At 38.9% G+C, this 18,811-nt stretch overlaps 2 protein-coding genes across 2 annotated transcripts in view; one reads left to right on the top strand and one right to left on the bottom strand.

The window, feature by feature from the left end:
• Positions 1 to 4,081, top strand: si:ch211-119o8.6 (uncharacterized protein LOC556659 homolog). The gene is made up of 4 exons (XM_067364090.1): positions 1 to 285; positions 1,585 to 1,770; positions 1,854 to 1,876; positions 2,344 to 4,081. The coding sequence occupies exons 1-4, from the start codon at positions 1 to 3 to the stop codon at positions 4,079 to 4,081; spliced, it is 2,232 nt and encodes a 743-aa protein (XP_067220191.1).
• A 7,260-nt stretch (positions 4,082 to 11,341) lies between these two features.
• Positions 11,342 to 18,811, bottom strand: part of rem2 (RAS (RAD and GEM)-like GTP binding 2) — a 33,999-nt gene continuing 26,529 nt past the window's right edge. The window contains exon 5 of the mRNA XM_067363861.1: positions 11,342 to 11,676. Coding sequence (XP_067219962.1) covers positions 11,342 to 11,676 — 335 coding nt within the window. The remainder of the gene's footprint in view (positions 11,677 to 18,811) is intronic.

Below are 18,811 nucleotides of genomic sequence, written 5' to 3'. Positions count from 1 at the left end.
ATGGCTGCCGTCTCACCTGTTCCTATCACAGATTCTGTCTGCTATCTTTGCACTTCTCTTTTAAAAGACTCTGTTGTTCTAAGATGTTGCCACAGCTTGTGCAAAAACTGTCTACAAAGCTACTGGGAGCTCAACAAGTCCCTGAAGTGTCCTGTTTGTTTGAGGGATACACACTGTTCTGTTCTTCTACATCATTTAAGTATTTCTCACTTTGCCTCAGAGGACGAATCCTCTCAAGACAGCAACTTCAAACCACCCCATGTGGGGAATGCAGAAAGTGTAATGGTAAGTGAGCTCAACTTCCACTCAAAAGAAACTGCTCTCTTAACTTTGATCTTGAAATATATAACTTCGGCTAAGGGATCTGCTCTAATCCAGTTACAGATTTTAGGGACTGTCTTATGAAAACAGCAAAGCAGCAGAACAAAACTATTTTAAAAATATAGTCTTTTATCTGATTTAATTAGGATAGTATAAGTATGTTTGCCTTTTATGGACTAAATAGTAGTAGAAGAAGAGTATTACCTAGTAGATTGAAAGTCAATTAAAGCTCTTTCCAGACAAATTCAGAGGTGGGAATACTTGAGCTAAAATTTCCCACTTCTGACTTCCTGACTTTTTTCCTGCCTCCCCTTGAAAATTTAAATTGGTAATTGGGAATTGGGGAATTTTAGTCACTGCCATATTGTAAACGAAGTCAAACAATGCTTTTCCCTAAAGTTGGGGCTGATCAATCGGTCGGATATCTGTTCAAGTGGTTATTTTCAAGTAGGAGGTGAGAGAAAGTTCTGAGAAGTTTTGCATCATTAGTACTGGATCAATCACCTCTGACACTGACCTGATAAAATGCATACTTTGGCCCTGTTTACACCCGGTATTAAAATGCGTTTTGGTCAATTGGATCACAAGTGGACGACGCTAAATACAGGTGTAAACGGGGTCTTAAATGCTTTGAGCTTGTCCACTTTCGACCAATTCCAGAGGCAGTTGAAAACAAATTTGACTGGACTGATTTCATAGTGCAGATGCTCATGTGGTCGAATGTGTTCGAACAGCCACAAAAGACCACCAACTCTCCATCTACTGACCTAAAGATTATGGGAAGTGTGCTAGTCAGACAGGATTTAAACTTTGTTGGCTGATAAAAACTGTACCAAGCACAAAGTTCTCTCACCATTCCTGATTTCTAGCAAACACTCACAGCATTCGGCTGGTCTTGAGGCTGTCAGAGCAGAAACAAAAGCTGATGTTATCCGTGTTTTTCAATCATCTCTGGGCGCGTTAATGTGTGCACAGGCTTATTACATCCATTAGATCGAAAGATCTGAAAAAAAAACATACATTTACCTGCACATAGATCCTCCTCTTGAAGAAATCAGGGCAAAAGTGGTTGAAAGTGGACAAAACAGACGGATTAAAACACCAGGTGTAAACGGGAATGTGTCTACCTCATCTACTTGTGATCCAATTGACCAAAACGCATCCTAATACCAACAGGGCTTTTGAATACAATGTAAGTTGCTTTGGATAAAAGAGTTTGCCATAATGCATAAATGTAAATGTCTATGTTAACACCGACGGCAGTCAGTGAAGAAGGACCTATCAGAGATAATGAGCACTATGGTCAGCATCAAGACAGAAGAGGACATTAGTACCATGGTCCAGATATTGATGGAGGTCAAAAATGAACAGGTTGAAAAAAACATATCAGCAAACATAGGAGAAAACCTTATACACGGACATACAGTTAAGGACATTGCATCTGTGAAGGTAAGATGTCAAATGTATCAGCATAAGTCTTCCAAGCTGAGAACATCTCTTCTAAACATGTTCTTGTTTTGTTTTTTTTAAAGATGGAGCAGTGCAATGAAACCAGGTGAGTGTGCCATCTTCTCATGAAATTGAAAGGTCTCTCGTTAGTACATAAATGCTTTAAAAGTAAATCAGAAATCAGCCTCTAAATCTTTTATAGTTAAAGGGTTAATTCACCTAAAAATGAAATTTCTGTCATTACTCACCCTCATGTCGTTTTCACACCTGTAAGACCTTCGTTCATCTTCAGAACACAAATTAAAATTATTTTTGATCAAATCCGAGAGATTTCTGATCCCCCCCCCCCCATCGACGGCAACATCAGAAAGGATGGGATCAGAAAGCTCTTTGATTTCTTAAAAAATATCTTAATTTGTGTTCCGAAGATGAATGAAGGTCTTACGGGTGTGGAACGACATGAGGGTGAGTAATTAATTACTGGAATTACATTTTTGGGTGGACTTACCCTTTCACTTCCTTTGCCTCTCCTAAAAAGCCTTTGATTTATACATCTGCTTTTACTGCTTTTAGGGATGAGGAAATGCATACAGACATTATACCACATGACACCATTCCTGCTCCCAGTTCCGTCTTAACGGAACCCAATGACTCTACAGAGAATCCTCATCCACAACCCACAAATACTTCCAGATCATTAAGATCCAACCTTTGTCCAAAATGTGGCAAGAGCTTTAAAAGAAAATCGGACCTCAAAGCCCATGAGAAGGTGCACTCCTTGAAGAAATCACACCAGTGCTCCACTTGCGGAAAAAGTTATGTTGGTAAACATGAGCTTTCATTGCATGTGCGGCTGCATACGGGCGAGAAGGTGTTGGACTGTCCTTACTGCAAGAAAAAGTTTGTCAGGGAGAGTGGATTGAAGTCCCACATAAGGAGCCACACTGGGGAGAAGCCGTTCTCTTGCTCACAATGTGGGAAAAGCTTTTCTCGAAGAAGTACCCTAACTACTCACCTGCGGTTGCACCTAGGCCCCCTGCCCCACCAGTGCGACCATTGTGGGAAGCTTTTCAATACCGCGGCAGCTATGAGAGTCCACAGGGCTACTCATACTGGAGAGAGGCCATTTCCGTGCCCGCAATGTGACAAGAAGTTCATCAACAAAGCTGAACTGGATGTACATCTGCATAGCCATGCAGGGAACAAGCCGTTCAGCTGTTCAGTGTGTGGGAAGAGTTTCCTGAGGAAGCATGAACTCACCATTCATCAGACCATTCACAAAGACATCCGTCCATTTCATTGCACTCACTGCGAGAGCAGCTTCAAAAGGATGAGCCACCTCACGTCGCACTTGAAGATCCATTACTCTGACACCCCTTACAAATGCACGCACTGCGGCAAGCCCTTCAAACATCCCAACAGCCTCAAAATGCATGAGCGTCTACACACCGGAGAAAAACCGTACAGTTGTGAACACTGCGGGAAAAGGTTCCCTTCTTCGGGAGATCGCTCTAGACACCTGGCTGTACATTCTGAGGAGAAATTGTACAAGTGCCTGAAGTGTGAAAAGAGGTTTCGCTTCAAGAGCAGTCTGAGGTCCCACCAGGTCACACACACTGGAGAAAGACCTTACCACTGCAAGAAGTGCGGTAGGAGCTTCGCTAGGGTTGCGAATCTCAAAAACCATAAGGTGGTACATAGCGACGAAAGATGTTACAGTTGTTCTCAGTGCGGTCTGGCTTTCAAGTCCACCTCTATGCTCAGGAGTCACCTGATAATCCATTCCAGCAAGTCCCTGTTAAACTGCACCACCTGTGGCAAAACCTTCACTCGCCACGACACCTTCAAAAGACATCAAGACATTCACGCGGGGATCAAAGTCCACAAGTGCTCAGAGTGTGGAAAATGCCTGAGCTCAGCAAGTTGCCTGAAGCTGCACATGCAGGGTCACTCCGGGAAGAAGAAAATGTACTACTGCGATGAATGTGAAAAGAGCTTCAGTTCCGCGTCCTATCTGCAAAAGCACCGGCAGATCGCACACACCGACGAGAGGCCGTATGCTTGCTTTGAGTGCGGGGAGAGCTTTAACACAGACGGGAAGCTGGTTACTCACCAACTACAGCATTCAGGAGGACAGATGGAGCATGTTTGCTCCCATTGTGGGAAGAAGTTTGCCCGGAAAGAGACACTAAGACGACATGAGAAGATTCACTCTGATAAGAGGCCTCACCAGTGCTCAGAGTGTGGGAAAGGATTTACGAGGAGTGATCGACTTAAACAGCATCAGAGAACACATGCAAAGATGAATTAAATGGATGTGATATTTTCATTTTGAGTTCTACTAGGTTGCCTGTTAATATGCAACATTTTCTTTTGCTATTGAATCATCTTCTGTCCATGCATTTTTGGAACCCACTTGAGTTTACTTGAATGGTACTTTGTATTAGTGGCACTAGATGGCAGTCTGTGCTTTTGAGACAGAATTGAGTGAATTGTAGTACTAAAAAGGTGTCTGAAAACCCAATGTTGCAGAACCTTCTTTAAAATCATGAAACAAAAATACATTTCAATGTTAAGTTAAAAGATGGAAGGAAATATGTATGTTATGTTGTGGTTTTGTTTTGTTTCAGTGTTCTGTCATTAAAGATGATTATATACTGATGTGATGGGCTTTTTATAACAACTAAAAGATCTCAGAAATTAGTCAACTTTTAAAACAACACCTCGTGTGTTTGGTTCACCACTTGTCCTTTCAATATGAGTCTGATAAATTAGTAATGACAGTTTAAAATGTTACAACAGTCCATGTGTCTAAAAATGAAATTGGATTTTGATGCAAATGGCACAGATTCAGCAATATCAGCCTGAGGCGAGGACTAGCTCTGATTTAAATATACTAACACTTTATTTGAAGCTGCTGTTATTGCATTAACCTGCATTTGTACCCAAAGGGTAGAATAGTGCCATGCACCATGAAGAGGAAGCATATAGACTTTAGGTCAGCATTCCAAATTGGATATTTGATTGGATTTTTTTTTTTTTTTTTCAGTATCTGGTTTAAAAAAAGCAGAGTTTAGCCTTTATAATGAATGCATAGTTTTTATAAAGCACAGTGATGCATAATACCAGTTCTTGATTGTACGTTTTTGTGCTTTTAAAGAGGTCACTTCAAATACAATTCAGGTAGCTAAGGAATGCCTTAAAAGGTACTGTGCTGAAAACAGTCTAAAATTATACATATTCATGATAATGATAGTGTTCACGCTTTCAGAAAAGCCACTCTTGTGAGTTCATCACCCAGGCTCAACAGGAGCTTTCCATTTTGTGTTGATTTTTCATTGATTTTTTTAAAGCCAGTTTGTTTGTGTATTCCCATTTGTTCATGTGGATGTTTGCAGACTCAGATTCCACTCCAGCTATTTCATTCCCAGTTGAACAAATAAACATAGTAAGAAATTCTAAGTCTGGTCAGGGGAGAGTCACACTCGGTCTCCCTGACAACAGTCGCTAGGCAACTAACATTTGTCATCCCTTTTCTTTCTTACCTCATGTCCCGTTTCCAACCATCTGCCTTTACAGAGTGAAGCCGTCAAACCCTTTCAAATTCAAATATAGTTCTTCACCTTGAGGACGAATCTTGCAAGAATCATTTAGACAATTGCAGGGACAAACATCAGACACATACTAGGGTATCATAACAAATTGTCTTTATTCTCCCATTTTCAAAGACAGAGTGGATAACATTCATCAATAGTGAGAAACAAGTGAATGGTGCTGCCATGTTTGACCTCGGAACGTTTCCAGAACGTTGTGGTTTCGTTGTTGTTGCATAAGCCTGTGTGGCCAGCCCCCACAGAAATGCTTGGTCCTATGGCATATTCAGTGGATTCCATGAGATCATGGGCCTCATTTATAAAACGCCAACATTCACGTTTATAAAAACTGTCCTTGACGTGGAAAAGTCACATCTAAGCAGACGTACACACTTTTCCTTATGGCAGAGTTGGAGTACTTTAGGTATTTGGAAATCTATGCAATTCTTGTCACTTGCGATTATCAAGTAAAGCATTTGGACGTTGACTCTTTCTATGAAAATTACATTAATTAGAGGGCGTTTACAAGGCGGAGATCTAAAACCATTGAGCTGCGTGCAATTTCATAATCATTTACAATGCATACATTTCAAATCTGCAAGAGAGGCGTACATAATTTTTTTGTGCGTACATTCGGTCTCTGAGTCACACTAACGCACATTTGAGAAATGATCGTAAGATCAAATATACACTAAAACATGCTGGGTTAATTTTAACCCAGGTTGGGTTAAAAATAGACAAACCCAGGGATTGGGTTAAATGTTTGACCCAACCTGCTGGGTAGTTTTATTTAACCCAACTATTGTTTAAAAATTACTATATTGCTCACTTAAATAGATTGGAAATTAACAGTTATTAAATTGCTTATTAATAAATGTTCACCTTTTGATTATTACTGTTGTCTGACTATGTCTGACTTTTAATTTCCAACCTATTTTGGGTTCATTTTAAGACAGCCATATAGTAATTTTTAAACAGTAGTTGAGTTAAATAAAACTGCTCAGCAGGTTGGGTTAAACATTTAACCGAACCCCTGGGTTTGTCCATATTTAACCCAACTTGGGTTGTTTTTAAGCCAGCATTTTGAGTGTAGGACAGTTTTTACGAAACATTTTATTAATGAGGCCCCATGTGTTGATGTGTCTAAAATGTGAGCAGGTGAAAATACAGAACAAAACTTGCCCATCTCTGTGTCTCCTCTTATGGCTCTTTATGTACCTTTGTTTCAAAATACGTTCACATGGTATCATCCTTAAACACTCATACAACTCCAGCCATATCACCGAATAAGGATGTCATTTATGGTAACCCTCGCAATAAGGCTACAGCATTTTTACAGAACATTATTGTTAAAGAAACAAACATAGTCCTAATCCTAAACATTAACTACCTCTAAAATCAGAGGGAAATAGAGGGTTCATAAGAATGATGTTTAAACCCCATCACACGACTTGCATCAGCACTGCTCTATGAAATGAAGCATCAAGAATTACATTCAAAGTTCACACAATTTCAGCTTTTACCTTGTATTTGTACCTGACCTTTTAAAGCATAGCCAGTGATAACCAGACTTACAGTGACAGGTTCAACAACCTCAGTTATTTCACACAAGATTGTACCCGTCTATTGATGTCTTTTTAAAGTGCAAAGCTTTGTAATTTTTTTCCCCAAAGATCTGGCAAAATTTATGAAGAGATTTAGATCTCTTCTTGTTTTTTTCAGGCTATTTTTTTCAACAAGCAACCTGAGACCTCGGTTACAGATTTCTAATTTTAATTTGCTAAGAGTTCGCTAACAGTAAAAGGCCTGTTCACATCAAGAACAATAACTATAAAGATAATGATAAAGATATAGTTCTAAAAATCGTTGTAAATATAAAAGAAAAGCACAAATAGACTCTATATAGGACCCTATAGAGGAACGATATTGTTGGGATCACTTTTACAACGATTTTTTTTCCAGATGTTGAACGATAAACTGCCAATCAAAATCCATTCGAATTTAAGTTCTCACGCATTTAAAATGGCGGACGGCATTGCGGAGAAGTTAATCACTGAGATTCAGAAAAATCAACCACTGTTTGACAAGTCTACCCCCCTTTTCAAGGATACTTTAACGTAAATGGATATATGGAAAACAATAAGTCACCCTCTTGGAATAAATGGTAAAAGAAGTATTAATGATGATTATGTCAGGCTAGTAAACAGTGTAACACAAAATTACCTCAGATATCCAGCGCTAGTTTCGACAACATTGTCTTGATTCCTTTGATGATGTAGTGAAAAGACTTTTTTTTTTTTCACACTATATTGACTTCATCAGCTAAATTCACTGTTAGATTAGATCGATTACACTAGCTATTCACTCAAAACATAGCATGCTGAGGACATCTGCTGGTAAAGCTGTGCAAATGCAGCAAGAACAGCAAAAACACTTTGAAACCGCAGCACGTGAGCTTACAATAAACAGATCGTTATCGTTCGTTGGTACAGACGCAAACATATCGTTAGTTATCTTTATCGTTATCATTCCCGGTGTGAACTGGACTCAACATATTTTTAAGACCACATTAAACGAGTTTTCAAAATCAATCAGCAGGACTTTCTGTTCTAAGCTCAAATGTTTTCACTGTTTATTGTGCACAAAATCCACTTCCTTGCTACCATGCAAGTTTCTGACACTTCTCATGTGGATGGCCATGAGGCTTGAGTTGAAGCCCTGATGCAAGTCATATGAAAGGTCCTCAACTCCAATACATTAAATGAAACTAACAACATTCCTATCAACCAATCATCCACGTCCACATTGGCGAAATCACAGTAAGCCTCATGATGAAGACAAAGACATTACATGCTTGTAGACGACAAGACAAAGTGGGCCATTCTCCATATTGCTTATCCTAACATCTGGTCTTTTTGGTGACAAATCAATCAGGAAAGTGAAGTGAGAGGAAATTTAAAGTACAGTTTTAACCTGAACCCAGGGCTGTATGGTGCTGATTAAAAGCGCCTTTTTCAATCTCTGAGACTTGCATTTAACTACTGTGTGCAGCTAAATACCAAATACTATATATATATATATTACAATCGACCCGTATAAAGGAAAATACCATATAAAGGGTTATTCTCTTGTCAGACAGAATTGAGTGTGAACATGGCTTGCTTTCATTATACACTGAGGTGTCAAATTAGTTCAACGGTAATTCGACACAAGCGAGTTATTCTCTGTCTGACTCAAGGGACTGTATGAAAGTGCTCTCCACAGACCAATCTGCTTTCTCTGCCAGAACTGATCGCCTAATATTGCCTTCTTTCTTATTTTATGCTCATTAAATAACAGGTCTGTGTATTACTCCCACCATAGTGGTGGAGTTTAATTATGAGTGCATATAATTGGGAGTTTAAACTGATATTAATATCAGAACAACAACAACATGTTGCATTGCAAAATGTCCAATTACATCTAAAAGCAATCAATTAGTATGTGATTTTGCTCTGAGTATGGCTCCCTATAGAGTTAAGACTGGTTATACGTCAATATCTGATTATGTACTTTAGGCCTGATTGACTGAAGTCATTTCTGTGAGTTAAAGATTACATTTCAGTTATAGCCAATCACAAATATTGCTTATGTTTGAATATTTTCTTCCTTGTTTTCACAATTTTTGACAAGTCAATTAATACCAACCACACACCAAGAGTATGTGTTTTCTAAAGGATGTTAAATCAACTCACTTTATTCGTTCATCAAACTACATATGTAAACTATTTCAGCAAGAGCTAATTTCGCTTGTAAACAAGGCTCTTGAGGGTACAATTCGCAATTACTGCAACTGGACGGCTGTTTATACTAGAACAATAAAAAAACTGAATATAATTACCACTCCTCCGCAATTCTATGCTGATTCACCCCAATATTTTGCACACAGCTTTGTGATTAATAAGCAAATTCCTTGGGTGTCATATCTATGCAATAACAGAGTGCATAAGGAAACATCACGCCAATCGCTCGGATGAGATTAGCCAATTAATACACTTGATCACTAAATATTGTGCATGTCATAAGAACTGTTCACATTATGATCAACACTGTGTCCTAACCAGATGTGATGCAAATGAAGCTATTTTTTTGTTGGTCGCTTGGTTTAAAATTCTTGGCTGTGATGCCAAATAGCCCCGCGTTCCATAAAACATTAAAATACCTTCCTAGCGGCTATGCTATTGTGATAAAAAGTTAAGCAAAGCAGAGTACCAAGTACAGAGTGATTTTGAGGAGGAACTAATTACTGGATCTGCAAAATGTTTTTCAGCTTAATGGCATCAAATGAACGAAAGATCCTCCAGACTTCTGTTCTTGATCACAAACCTCAAGAGAAATTTTCATAGCTAGTATTCGACTAATTGGGCTGCACGATATACAGAAAGAATTTCATTAAACCAATTATCCAATATCGATTTTATCAAAATATTTTTTCACAGTACAATAGCATTAATACAATATATTTCTTACTTTGTTTATCATTTTTAATAATCATGATAAATATGATTATTACCTTATAGTCAGAATGAATGGATCAAAAACAGAGGAAATGTGGCCTATGAAAACACAAGTGAAAAGTGATTTTATATTTAAATTTATTTAAATTTCTGTTCACTTTATGGTTACAGAAAGAGGTTTGGGTTGGTTATTTCTTTTAGAGAGTATACCAAAGAGTGAACATCCACATTTTTCAAGTTTTTCCAAATCATTCATCCTTAAAAGTATGGTTCACCAAAAAAGTAAAAAGTCTGTAAGTCTGAAAACAAATTGTATTTTATATGCAGATGCACTCCTCAACAAAATCACCCCAATCATTCTAGAATTATTGTATTTGTCCAAATATAGCAGCAGAAGTCACCTGGTGAAAATTCCTGTATTCTTTTCATCTAGCAGAAAAACTAAATACTCGCAATGTCAGTTTTCCCACCCAATATCGTGCAGCCCTATCGAACAACAGAGGGTTTTCAATGACTGACGCTTAAAGGGTTAGTTCACCCAAAAATGAAATTTCTGTCATTGATTACTCACCCTCATGTCGTTCCACACCTGCAAGACCTTCGTACATCTTCAGAACACAAATTAAGATATTTTTGATGAAATCTGATGTCTGAAGTCATTATTATTTTTTTTTTTTTTTTGGTGCACAAAAAATATTCTTGTCCCTTCAAAATATTAAGATCGACCCACTGTAGCCACATGAACTGTTTCAAATATGTCTTTAGTATCTTTCTGGGCAGTGAAAGTGTTCATTATCTTGCTGTCAATGCAGACCTCACTGAGCCATTGGATTTCATCAAAAATATCTTCTAAAGATGAACGAAGGTCTTACAGGTCTGGAACGACATGAGGGTGAATAATTAATGACAGAATTTTCATTTTTGGGTTCATTTAAGGTTTCCTTAAACCTAAAAATGTGCAGGTAGAGCGAGATAAGCTAAATCCATGCATTAACTGAAGCATCTTATTCTGTGCCGGAAGGTCTTTTTTTTTTTTTTTGTTTACTACAAAACATATACTACGATTCTGCATCCGTGCTGTGTCAGCATGCTTCTTAACAGGGACTACTACAGGAGCTACTCTATCACCACTAACAGCCTGCCATAGCCAGCATGATATACTCATTATACTGAGACCCGGTGCTATATTTGTGTCTGTGTGTCCGTTTACAGACCTCTCGCAACCTTAAAGGTCCTGTTCAGTCAGGATAGTTTATACACTGCTAGGTTTCGCTGCACCACTGTCACATTCAATGAATGAGAGACTGGTATAAACAACTAATTTCACACATACTAGTTTAGGTAATATCTCCGGGGAATCATCTCCTCTGTGAAGTGGTGCGGCAACACTGTCTCTTATCTCCTCACCTGTCAATCTCACATGCAGTTTCTCCTCTAGCCTGCTTTAACACCTCTTCTCCCTTCTCTCTCGGTCGTTTTCGGTTACATTAGAGCGCTGAGGTCATGACAAGAACGTGACTTCTGCCTGAGCATTCTGCTTCCTCTGTGTCTGCTGTGGTCTCTGTCTCTGCCGCCCTCCCTGTCCCTGTCTCGGCCCAGGTGGGAGCGCGGAACGAGCCCTGACAGGAAGCGCTTGGCCCTGCTGGTCAAGCTCTCGCGGCGGGCCGCTGCGGGGGACCCTTCCGTCCAGCCGGGCCCCAGGCTGTGGCCCCGTGCCGCTCTCACAGCCGCTTCTAGGAGATCATTAGTGCGGTGGTCCAGAGAGACGGAGAGCTCCAGATACAGGCAGCCAAACATCATTGCGCTGGAGTGCGCCTCTGAGGAAGAAAGAGAGGGAGAGTTTGAGTGATACAGACGCAGATGGAGTTTGACAATCTCTTGTCATATCAACACAGATTAGCATTAGACAACTGCACTGATTGAGTGAGACTTAATGAAGCACGGAGGGGCTTTAGGAAAGGGAAATAAAGGCTAAATGCTTGGTGTGAGGACAGGATAGTCACTCTAGATGTCGACTAGACGGCACCATTGTGAATAAGCAACATGACCTGAGAGAAGAAGCGAGGAGGAGGAGACATAGAGAAACAGACAACATTTATCATGACAATCCACAGATGAGGTGTAGTTTTAAGGCCAGTTCACACCGCACCAACAGATGCCGACAGACGGCAACAGACTCTTCGTCTGGTTTTGTCAGATCAGTGTGTCGGAGCTTGTTTTCACCAATTGAACATGCTGAAATGGTGTTTGCTGGTCTTGAAATGTCTGAGAAGTGACGTGCTGTTGGTCTGGGTCTGTCGGTGCAGTGTGATTTGGCCTTTATATATCGTTTTTTTGTAAAATAAAGATTTTGATGTAACAAGTTTTAGCACTTAAAGGATTAGTCCACTTTCAAATAAAATTTTCCTGATAATTTACTCACCCCCATGTCATCCAAGATGTTCATGTCTTTCTTTCTTCAGTTGAAAAGCAATGAAGGTTTTTGATGAAAACATTCCAGGATTATTCTCCTTATAGTGGACTTCAATGGACTCCAAACGGTTGAAGGTCAAAATTACAGTTTCAGTGCAGCTTCAAAGAGCTTTAAATGATACCAGACGAGGAATAAGAGTCTTATCTAGAGAAACGATTGGCCATTTTTAAAAAAAATGTAAATGTATATAAACATGTTTATAAACACAAATTATCGCCTTGTACGTGCTTCCACTTTCCGTATTCTTCAAAATGCTTACGCTGTATGTCCTACGCCTTCCCTATTCTACTTATGGAAAAAAATGAAACTGGCACTGCATTCGTTCCGTAAGTTGAATAGGGAAGGTGTAGGACATACAACGTAAGCTTTTTGAAGAATACGGAAAGTGGAAGCACGTGCAAGGCGATAATTTGTGTTTATAAAGCATATACATTTACATTTTTTTCGAAAATGACCGATCGTTTCTCTAGATAAGACCCTTATTCCTCGTCTGGTATCATTTAAAGCTCTTTGAAGCTGCACTGAAACTGTAATTTTGACCTTCAACCGTTTGGAGTCCATTGAAGTCCACTATAAGGAGAATAATCCTGGAATGTTTTCATCAAAAACCTTCATTTCTTTTCAACTGAAGAAAGAAAGACATGAACATCTTGGATGACATGGGGGTGAGTAAATTATCAGGAAAAGTTTATTTAAAAGTGGACTAATCTTTTAATTTTTCCTCTGTGGTACAGTGTCATTTTAATATTATTTATATACTATTTTAGTATTTATTAATATTTTGAATTAGCTTTTTTATTTGTATATTTTCAGTTTTCAAGGTCAAAAAAACACTTTAATTTTCTCATAATATACAGTACACATCACTAGCCTGACTACGTCAGACTTCCTACTTCCGCTCAATTTCATTTCGCTTCTGTACTCAGTCTGAGACAGCGTCAGAGCTTTCTGTTTACCACCGGTCTGGAAACAGCCGGGCCAATCAACGAACAGAGGGCGGGCTGAGAGCCGTGACGTAGATGCTAAGCGCCGAGTTTTACATTGTAGGTTAGAGAAATCGAAAACCGAAACGACCGCGGAAATGGGAAACGAGACACGGGATGCAATTCGCTCTGTTATGGAGAACATTCAACTCTTTTTCAAACTGAAGCCAGAACAAGAAGAGTGTTTGATAAACATTTGTTTTATCATGTGTTTACAACAGGTTTACAGTGGAAGTTCAATCATAGATTTGAGTTCGATGCATGATGTCTGTGCTTCGATGCGGCTGTACAGGCACATAACATACGTCATAACTAAACGTATCTGATTGGCTTACGGGTAACCAATGATTTTAAACTTCAGACAAGCGCCCCCTGGCGAGAGAGAAAACACTTCTCTATTATGCCATTCCAGACTCTGTCTACGAAGCAAAGTGAAGTAGCAGAGTCTGGTATTACCAGGCTAACACATCTAATAGTCTAATAGCTGTTCATTCAAGGATTCAGTCTCCCTCCTTTCCAAGAGCCTACTCTGCTCTGATTGGTCAAACGGCCCAGTCTGTTGTGATTGGTCAACCGTGTCTCAAAAACGAAATACTTATTATCATATCTGAATTTCAGCTCTGGAGGCTTCATCAGCACTTGTATACACAGAGATATGATGGTTTGGTTTTTCCATATGAATTCCAGCATGAGTCCTCATCCTTTGGAAGTGGAGCAAAGTAGATTCGCAACGCTGGATTCGCAGATAGGGCTGTTGTTCGATAGGGCTGCACGATATTGGGTGGGAAAACTGACATTGCGAGTATTTAGTTTTTTTTGATAGATGAAAAGAATACAGGAATTTTCACCAGGTGACTTCTGCTGCTATTCGCATTCGCAATCTTTTTGACAAACTCTTCCAGGCCTCAGCTACAACTAAGTAGATGTTGTTGTTGGAATTGTAAAATATATTAAAGTGGAAAACGATTGCAATTATATGTCTCTATTTCACAATAGAGACAGACTGAAGGGAAAAATAAATTATAAAAGATGCAGGATTGACTCCTATAAAACGATGGACCCTGTTATCATTAAAAAAAAAAAAGAAGAAGGAAAAGAAGGGGACCCTATTTGCTGTGCCACAGCAAACAGGAGATTTATTGCACATGTGTAGCATTACAGTCCACAGCTGTAATTTCTGTTTATGGCTATAGACTCATCTTCGCCAGCAAAAGGTTGTGCATCTCTGTTTCAATAATTTAGCTTGTATGACCTTACAGCATGTACACATCCAGAGTCTGCGTGCCTGTTTAAATACGGCTTGAATGTCAGCATCAAATAGCTGACTCGCAAATACAGAATGTAAATTAAACCCATTTACATGAAGCTGAGTACATATTGAGTGTGCGCTTGTGTGTTTGTATCGGAGGCAGGAAGCGAGATGAAGACAGAAAAAGATTGAGAACATTTCCAAATCGATGACCACATTGGCTGCAGCACCCGGAGAAATAAATATGCTGAGCACAGATGTGTCCATACAACCGTCCTCTGCACTTCCTACAAGGTCCTTTTCTCCCTTTTCTGTCTCTCTCTTATACTGTCACTCATACTTAGGCTTTTGTTCAAATCTTTAACCCTAATTACTACGTACTAACTTTGAAGCATAACTCATCCAAAACCGTTTGTGCTCAGGACATGATGATGCAAATTGTGGAGCTCAAAGACCCTGTTTACACCTGATGATAAAGGTGGGTTAGTTCACCCAAAATGACAATTCTGTCATCATTTACTCACCCTCATGTCATTCCAAACCCATAAGACTTTCGTTCTTCGTCAGAACACAAATGAAGATCTTTTTGATGAAATCAGAGCTACTTTGACGCTTCAAAAAGTTCATAAAGAGATCGTACAGCTAATCCATATGAATTGTGGTTTAGCCCAAATTTTCTGAAGAGACAAGATTGTTTTTTTATGATGAAGAGATTTGATTTAGGCTTTTATTCACATATAAACATTGATCAGTGAACAGAAACAAACATGTTGTGTAACACGAGAATGAACCTCATTGGTTGTCGCACGTCTAGCGAACATGCTTGAGCTTCTGTTTACCACAACTGATGTGTGAGTTGATGAATGTTTATATGTGAATATAAGTCTGTCAAAGCATTTTTTCCGAGGCTAGCTTAATTTTCCAGTTGTTTTCAATGGGAATGACGTGCAACAGGAGCATGCCGAGTCGCTCTGCGTTTTTATCAGTCATAGAGAGTTGAAGAATGTTCATCTTTGTGTAAAACACAGCACTCATCACTGTCACTTTGTACCCAGCCATCCAATCACAGTGGAGGAGGGGCAGGACAAATACAACACCGACCAACCGCCACGTTCTGCTTGTACAACGTCAACAGATGAAAACAACAAAATAATCTAAAACAAGATCCAGAGCAAATACTTTACATTGCATCAACATTTTTATATAGAAACAATACAGAAACAAACCATCTGTGAAATGAGATGCTAGTAAAACTTCTGCGGATATTGTGTATCATAGCAAGCAAAGCGTTTCAACTGAAAAAAACGCTGCTCTGTCGAAGCGCTCTCAAACACCCACAGCTATCCGTTTTCAGCTGAGCATCTGGTGTTTTCAGCTGGCTAAAAACACTTTGGTGGACACATGGCTTAAATTCAATCTGTTCAGCATATAAAGCGATCATGTCTCTTCAGAAAATTTGGACTAAACTACTCAATTCATATAGATTAGTTTTATGATCTCGTTATCAACTTTTTGAAGTGTCAAAGTGGTAGTCACGTATCTGTCTGTGGAGGGACAGAAACCTCTCAGATTTCATCAAAAATATCTTCATTTGTGTTCCAAAGAAGAATGAAAGTCTTACGGGTGTGGAACGGCATGAGGGTGAGAAATTAAATGATTGAATTTTCATTTTTGGGTGAACTAACCCTTTAAGATGCGTTTTGGTTGATTGGATCACAAGTAGTCACATTCCCGTTTACACCTGATGTTTTAATCCGTCTCTTTTGTCCACTTTCAATCACTTCTGTCCTGATTTCTTCAAGGGGAGGGTCTATGGGCACGTAAATGTATGGGTTTTTTCAAAGCGGCATCCTCCAGTTTCTCTTGAGGCCAATACGGAAGTGATTTAAGCTGCAATTCATCGACTGACCGCTAGGGACAGGCTCCAAAAGAGAGCAGAATCTCATTGAGTCCCATGTTAAAATGTCCAACTTTACAGCAGAAAAAAAAACATCTTTACAGCCTGGTACAAATTTTGGTTTTGGTTTATACTGCTAATTTTGCCCTTCATGACAACTCTGAGGGAGGTGAATTTTTTTTTATAACTCATCAGTTTAAATTATATTAAGTCTTAAAGTTCTTAACGTATGGTCAGATTGCATAATTTCTTGAAGAACGATGATGGAGAGCAGATCATTCAGAAGAAATGTGATGCACACAATGGACAATATATCAATATTTCATGGATTTAATGCTTTTGTGGACAAAAAGTGCTGTTTTTTTGTTTTTCAATGGACACTCATGGACATTTTTACCCAAGTGTAACAGATTATTGGATTCATCTCGAGATCGCTATTTTCAATCATTACAAAGGTATGGAGTCCTTTTTGATTTTTCATGTTGTCGTGCACACCTGACACAAATTACAATTACTGTTGCTGGGGCATCTATATCGTAGATTGACAGTAAACCTTTAGAACTTTCTAATGATATAACTTATCTTTATTAACTAATAAAGATTACAAGTTATATCATTAGAATATTAATATTTTAGTTAGTATCTAAAATAGATAGATAGCTCCTTTTCCTGCAAACATGATCATGTTGAGCTAGGTGGGCGTGGTCACGTGTCTTTAAGGCACTCTATAGCCATCTCAGACAGCTATTTTCTGTTTTCCATGAACTGCAATAGACCATCATCTCTAAAACTGTTTGTCAAAAGAAGGTTCAAAAGAACAGCATTTGATAGATTTAATGCATACTTGGTAAATAAAAGTATTAATTTAAAAAACTGCCCCCAGACTTTTAAATGGTAGTGTACTTTCTAGAGCAGAGATTTTTAGAGATATTATTGAAATATGTTTAATTAACGCTTTTAACCTTCACAATGGTAACACTGATATTACCATTTCATTATGCAGTCTAATGAGTTCTATGTATACGGTCTTTTGACAAGAGGTTATACACAACCATGTATAGCAACCACTTAGAACATAATAGCATCCAATGGTCGATGCCCTTGTAACCACCCAGAACACCATATAAATACCCTAGCAACTGCACCGAGCACCATAGCAACACATTAAAGAACATCTTAGCAACTGAATATCAGCACCTTTGCAACCTCCTACAACCCATCATGCTGTCATTTACCATTTACATTTCTTTCTGGCAGTGTAAAAATCTAGTTGTTGTATAGCTATTCATATGTTTCAGTCACATGACTTTTCTGCTAATCCACCATATTGATGACCAACAGTGGTGCAAAGTAATGGTGGTGATTACAAAAACATTTACAGATACCAAGGAAAACAATGACGACTGAATTTGATCCAAGGTCTTCGAAAACTTATCCCAAGTTAGCAAAGACCCTATTAAACTATATATTTAATCCATGATCCATCTCCATATAGCACCAATATACAAAGAGTCCAGGTATACAGAAAAGGGTTATATAAATGTATATAAATATTTGATTGGCCATTCCTTTGCCCAGCTGTTGGTCATAATATGGCTGATGAGCAGAAAAATCATGTGACTGGAACAAAAGAATCTGGATGTAATTTTCTAAATGAATAGAGCACCTCTGATGTCGTCCTTCCCCTGGAGCCACCCTGTTATCAGCTAATACATAAAAGTGCCTGCACACCATTCTCTTAATGATTACAACACACTAAGCTTCACTGTCTTCTTTCCTTATCCTCCTTATCACAGTCCTGCAAACACATGGCACAGGGGGTTCACTTCACCACGCAGGCGAAGGAGAGAATTAGAGAAAGAAAGGTGTGAGGGAGAGAATATGAGCACATGTACTAGCATTGGCATACTTAAACACACACACACACACATAAAGATAGTAACACCAGCACATTGTGGGTGAGAGATAATACAGAGCAAACACAAAACATAAATGTCCCAAACATTCCAAGCATGGCAAACAGAGAGGGAGAGGGAGTGAGGGAGAGGGATGCAGCATGACTACGGAAGAAGCATTATGCCAACTCAGACTGAGGGTACACGTGTCCCTTCAGATTTTTTGGGCCATGTGAATTTTAAATGCAACCTTAAAACACAGTTTTCACTGTTGTAGGTATATACACATACAGGGCTTGACACTTGACACAGGGATTAACACACTCAAACCCGCCAAATGTGGATGTATTTCAGCAGTGGTGTGTAACGCAGTCACTCCTACTAGCCACTTTGCCGGGTTAAATTTTATATAAAATACATACATATTTCAATTGTAGTCTTTTAAAAAGGCATCT

Source organism: Chanodichthys erythropterus, chromosome 16 (assembly GCF_024489055.1).
Source record: "Chanodichthys erythropterus isolate Z2021 chromosome 16, ASM2448905v1, whole genome shotgun sequence".
Classification (NCBI taxonomy): domain Eukaryota; kingdom Metazoa; phylum Chordata; class Actinopteri; order Cypriniformes; family Xenocyprididae; genus Chanodichthys; species Chanodichthys erythropterus.
This window is presented reverse-complemented; position numbering and strand designations above follow the sequence as displayed.

Coding starts and splice junctions, on each gene's coding strand:
- si:ch211-119o8.6 (XM_067364090.1), top strand. CDS start 1: ATGGCTGCCGTCTCACCTGTTCCTATCACAGATTCTGTCTGCTATCTT. Junction 1,771..1,853: donor AGGACATTGCATCTGTGAAG/GTAAGATGTCAA, acceptor TTTTTTTTAAAG/ATGGAGCAGTGCAATGAAAC. Junction 1,877..2,343: donor GAGCAGTGCAATGAAACCAG/GTGAGTGTGCCA, acceptor TACTGCTTTTAG/GGATGAGGAAATGCATACAG.